The sequence below is a fragment of the Geospiza fortis genome, unplaced genomic scaffold, assembly GCF_000277835.1.
Source record: "Geospiza fortis unplaced genomic scaffold, GeoFor_1.0 scaffold112, whole genome shotgun sequence".
In the NCBI taxonomy this organism is placed as follows: Eukaryota; Metazoa; Chordata; class Aves; order Passeriformes; family Thraupidae; genus Geospiza; species Geospiza fortis.
The window spans coordinates 14086876-14092564 of NW_005054298.1; the positions used below are offsets into that span (position 1 = coordinate 14086876).

Below are 5689 nucleotides of genomic sequence, written 5' to 3' on the forward strand. Positions count from 1 at the left end.
ACAGACCTGGTGGGACAGAGCAGGAGAGGGAATCTCACCCAGACACAGCCCTTTATTGAAAACCCACTCAAGAGCAGCCAAACGCCACAGCTCTGCCAGAGCCCCAGCTGTCCCACACCCACTGGCAGCATCCCTCCCACTTCTCCCAGGTCCAGCACTGGCTCTGCCATGAGAGAAAGCCTGGGCAAACTCTGCACCAGGGAAGAGTTAGAAAAGCTGTTTCCTGAAACACTGTTGAAGAAAGGAGCTCCATCTCCCCAACTGGAGACATCTTGGGAGGGGACCATGACCTGGGCAGGGTCCACGAGGAGATGCAGAGAAGAGCAGCCAATGCATGGGTTGTCTGCCCTGCCTCTCTTGCATGCTGGGGGAAGCAGAGACCTCAGCAGGGTTGGCAGCAATGTTTCAGCTGAAGAGCCCTTTTGCCTTCTTTGGCTTGGCCTTGGCTGCAGGCAGCCGGGACTTCTGAGCTGGGGAGGAGGCTGGCTGGAAACAAAGAGGAGGCAGTGTCAATTCCACCTTGGGGAGTCATGCATGATGTGTGCAAGTGTGCAAGCAGTGACATTCCTGTCATCTGTGCAATCACACACTCCCCAGTAAGGATGCATGGGGTAGAACGGGCTAGGAACCAAGCTGAGACTCCTAGCCCATCCTGGATGGGCACAGTGCTTGGATGAGAGGAGGGAAAGGAGATGTGGGCCCCATCCTGCCTTTGGTACAGAGAGACTTTCTAGAGCTGCACTCACCGAGGTTTTCTCGCTGGAAGATGTTGTTTCATCCTCCTGGGATGCAGCAGGTGAATGGGGGTGCTTTGTGGTTTCTGCAGGGGGTGCTGTATCCACGTCATCCTCTGGTACCAGAAAAAGATGCAATTGGGGATTGAGATAAGGGAGCATGGGGCTTTACCCAAACCCACTCCAGGAACTGTGCTTGGACTGGGAGCCTAGCCCATGGGGGAAAGCAAGGGGGTCACTGTTGCATGGCGTGAGCTGCACCCCGGGCCACACTTCCCTTACCCCAGGATATGTGGCTCAGCAGTCGAGGGGACAGCTGCACCACATGCCCCCATGCCACAGCCAGGGAGATCCTCACCAGAGCAATGGCGCTTGCGAGCCTGCTTGAGCTCCTGCTGTGTCACTGCAGTGTAGAGCTGCTGCAGAGCAGAGGCAAACGCCTGCCCTTCTCCCGCACTGCAGATCCGGGGCAGGGTCTGCGGGAGAAAGCACAGGCACCATCACCCTGCCAGGAAATCACCTGCAGGTCACCCTGCCACAGGGATGCGTGGGGCAGAGAAGGGGCTGTGCCCCCCTCTGCCTGCCAGGTTACATCTGTTTCAGCCCAGGAGTGCAGCAGAGTTTGTGGGAACAGGCAGCTCTGGCACTGGCTGGGATGTGGCTGCTCCCAGCGGTGCACACACACACACGGACATACAGACAGACATACAGACACACACACACGTGCACACCTCCACACACCTGCTCTTCCCATTGAGAGGCAGACTGCAGAGGCTTTTGGGTCATTCATGAAGTGCTGGAGATAAGATCGCTCTGGAAGGGCTGTGGCTGCCCTGCCTGGAGCAGCATGGGCTGCAGCTTGTGAGTATGGACAGTGAGCCTTGGGCAGGGACATGACCTAATAAGAGGTAGGAACAGGTAGCCCCTGCCTGCCACCACAGCCTCCAGCACAAGGCACCCTGGTGGCCCCACAGAAAGTGAAAATGATGTGACAGTGAGACGAGGGATGACCAGGTTTGCTTCCAGTCTGCCAGAACAGCTCCTGCCTCCCTGCACGCACTTTTATTCCCTCCACACTTGACACGGGAAGCCCCCCCTCCTCCTGCCTGCACCCCTTGCCAGCGGGATGCCACCTTTCCTGCTGGGCTGTGCTGATGCACATGAGAGATCTTGGCAGGCTGGGGAAGTGCCACACTCCACTGGGAACATAACATAGCTCACAGTGCTCAAGCAAACATGCACAGGGAAAGGGAAACGGGTATGTGCCCTGGAGGGGGTGCTGGGGGGGGGTATGGGGCACAGCATGGGCCTACAAGTGCAGGTGAGTGTGCCATGATGACGTGCACAGGGACTGTGTGTGCAGCAGTGTGCACACGAGCATGGCTCTGGGTGCACGCATGGCTGATTGTGTGGCTCTGTGTGTCTGTGTGTGTGTGTGTGTGTGTGTGTGTGTGTCAAAGGTCTGAACACACTAATCTCTGCCCTGCTCCACACCCAGACAGCAGGAGAACAAAGTGTAACAGATAAGGTAGGATCCTCTCTGGGCCAGGAAAGTGGGGAGGGGATGGGGACGCTCAGACCCACTCAAGGCCAGAGTCCAAAGCCTGACCCCAGCTTCCCAGGGGCAGAATAGGTAGGCTGAGCCCTCCTCACTGCTCCCTGCCAGACAGGGTGGCAGGATAGGGCTGATGCCAGGATGGGTTGGCTGCTGCCCAGACAGCAGACACTTTCCACGCAGGTCTCATCTCTTCTGCTGGAGTCATAGGCATGAAAGGCCCTTTGGCAGTAGGAGATGCACTGGCATCTGCTTTTTGACCAGCTGCTATACAGGTGACCTCCTCTGTCCCTGCCCACTGCCACCGGAGGGAGCGATGCTCTGCTGCCAGCATCCCACCTGCATCCCACCTCCATCCCTGGGACTGCTTGGTACTGGGCAAGCACAGCTCTCAATGCCTCAGTGTCCAGCCTCCGAGCTGTTAGCTGTGCTGGCTCATCACAAGGTCCCAGAGGGGAGGAGGAGGGATGCTGAGCACCTCAGGCACCCCAAGGATGCTCTTGCCCTGCGTGTCTCACCCCAGAGCCAGGGCTGCACCCAAGGCTGCAAAAGCAGCATCCAAGGCTGGGAAGGTGACTGCACTTCAAAGGCAGAAGAGGGCCTGGTCACGGGTGGCCAACACAACCCAGATCAAAGGCACAAGCTGGAGTCATAATTCAGAGAAAAGCAAACAGCAGCTCCCAGGAAAGCCAGGAATGGCAGTGAAGTGAGCAAAGTGTACTAGATAGCACTGCGTGGGTCAGTGCCCCAGGAGGGCAGGAGAGTCCCCTGCAGAGCCAGCCAGCTCTGGGTGCCACTGCTCTGGGTGCTCATCCCCTCTCCCTGCCACCAGCGGGTCTGGGGAATGCCAGGGCAATGGGGCAGGCTATGCATGCAGGTGCAGGGTGCTGCCCAATCCCCTCTGCTCCAACCCACTCAGGATGGCACCTGGGATGTGCCCCAAGCCCCAGGGCTGCCCAGGCTGCTCCACTTCACAGCATTCAAGCAAGGATCTGGGCAGGGCAGCTGCTCGCTCACTCAGTGCTCAGCCCCAGCTGAGCTGCCCAGATATCCCTGGGGATGGGGCAAATCATCCTTGCAGCCACCCAGTGTCCCCAAGAGCAGCGCACACCCCCCCCACTGATGTGGCACTGTGGGGAGGCACTGGAAGCAGAGTGCCCAGTGCCACCAGGGGGATTGGGCATCTGGGGTGGCACAGGGGTCTGCAGGTGCAGGGCACCTGCTGCCCACGTCTGCGGGAAGGGCTCAGCTCCAGCAAGCCCAGGGTGGAATTTGGGAGTCAGCAGCCACTTCCTGCCACTGCCCTTCCCGGCGGCTGGAGCCCGCGGGCTCAGGGCCATGGGGTGGCTGGAGCTGGCCCGCGGCGGGACTGGGAGGCTGCGCTTCACAGCCCCGGAGGGAAATGGGTTATAACCAGAGCTGGAAGCGTTTCCCTGCAGAGCTATGACTCAGCAGGGAGCAGAGCATGCTGTGCCAGCCACCGGCCACCTGATGGCCCCGAAGGCTGAGAGGGACAACGCAGTGTTCCCTAAAGGGCTGGATGGGGGAACAAGCCTTGGCTACAGCTGGTTTTCCCCTTCCTCCTTGCCCCACTGCTCTATTCCAAAGCTGAACCCTGCTGCAGACAGCTTGGCCCCACTGCAACATCAGCCTTGGCCTCTGGTGACTTGTTTTTCCCTGATTACCCATCTCCAGGATAAACATGATGTCTGAGGTCCGGGGAGGCACACAGCAGAGAGCTGGCAGCTGGGGGAGTGCTGGCTGGGCTGCTCCACACCACTCCCCAGGCACCAGGGAGCGATGCCTCGGCAGCTGGCATGGCTTGTCTGGCCTGTTATGACTACCTGGCCACAAGGCCAAGTGGGCTGCCCCAGTATCAGGAGGGACTCAAGGCTGCAGCAGCGGCACGGGACACTCCGCAGCACAGCCTGAACTGCGAGCTGGGGCAGGGAGGGGGGAGCAGTGTGCCCACCAAAGGGGGGCAGGTGCCTGGCATCACACTGAGAGCAAGCCCACGGTGTGGAGGGGCAGCTCAGGGGGAGCTGGGCTGCAGCCCCGCTCAGTGACCCCCAACCCAGTGGGCAGCTATGGGGCTGCATCCCAGTGCAGAGATGCAGCAGGGTACAAAATCTATCTCCAAGGCATTCTGCATTTCCCCACCCCCTGCCTAGACTCTGGTCTCAAGGGGCCAAAAGGGACAGCAGTTTGGATGGTCTCGTGACAGTGTGGGCAGAAGGGGCACATCACCCAGCACAGCACCATGCCTCCAGCACAGAAGCATCACCTTTGCCTGGCCCAGGATGGGTTTGCAGGCAGGCTGGATCATGCTGGGCCCCCGCAGCACTGCCAAGCACCAGAGTCTAAATCGGTCATGCTCAAAGCTGGGGACTGACCCTTTCATTATCACACCAGACATTCGAAGCGGTTACCAACATTCTTCACTACAAATCCCACATTCCTATTTTTTAATATATTTTTAACTGGAAAATAGAGCGAATGGGGCCTGTTTGGAAATTATAGCCTGGCTGCTGTGGCTTGTATGTCAGATCTGCCCACATTCCCGTGGCCAGCCTCAGCACATGCTCCACAGGGGCACACTTAATAATTCCTGCCGGGGCTGGAGCCAAGGGGTGTGTGCCAAGGGGGAGGATGGCTTCCCCAGGCTGCCCCCACCAGTGGGCTCCATGGAAGCGGCGTGGTGGAGTGACAGACCAGGAATGGCAGACTGGCCCTCTGGCACCGGGCACCCCCCTGCCACACTGGCATGGATGAAGCCTGGTGCTGCTGTGGCAGTGGAAGGTGGGCAGGGGAAGGGCTCTGTGGCTAGTGCATTCACAGGCTGCCCTTGGCACTCTACCCTGCCACAGGCTTTGTGCTGGCTCCTGGGAATGGGGCTGGAATGGCTTGCTGGATCTGTGCTGGGCATCTCTGCCCATGGTTATGCCAATGTCAGTCAGGCTGGGGAGAGGCCCCCTCTGGAATCCAGATAGATGCTCACTCATCCTCTGCCAGCAGCAGAGGATCTGTCTGCAAGAAAATAAATGGAGAGGGTTGAACTGTCCCCTTCCAGATGGTATCAAGGGCAGGGAAAGGGGTGCTTATTCCCTGGGATGAAGCAGGTCCCATCAGCCCAGTTCCCTGCCCCAGCTTCCTTATGGGGCAATGACCCTCTCCCTGGGGACAGAGCCACCCCCAGGCATACCGAGGTACCCTACACTGACCACTGATGCCTTTTCCCAGCTCCTCCAGCCCTTAGATCTACTTGCAACCCCCCAAGCCTGCAGCAGTCTGGGACACTGCATACCCCAGAAGCAGGTGGCTAAGGGACCAGCTCTGAGCTCACTCTGTCATTGTCTCCATCTCCCATCATACACTTCCAGGGGACAAGCAGCAGCAGCAG

The 5689-nt window shown here is 59.1% G+C and overlaps 1 protein-coding gene across 1 annotated transcript in view; it reads right to left on the reverse strand.

Annotated features, from left to right (window-relative positions):
* Positions 1 to 261: 261 nt before the first annotated feature.
* NHEJ1 (non-homologous end joining factor 1) overlaps positions 262 to 5689 on the reverse strand; it is a 40474-nt gene continuing 35046 nt past the window's right edge. Inside the window, exons 5-7 of the mRNA XM_005415795.2 lie at positions 1093 to 1210; positions 747 to 850; positions 262 to 486 (exon numbers count right to left, since the gene is read on the reverse strand). Of these exons, the coding sequence (XP_005415852.1) occupies positions 406 to 486; positions 747 to 850; positions 1093 to 1210 (303 nt within the window). The 3' untranslated portion in view covers positions 262 to 405. The remainder of the gene's footprint in view (positions 487 to 746; positions 851 to 1092; positions 1211 to 5689) is intronic.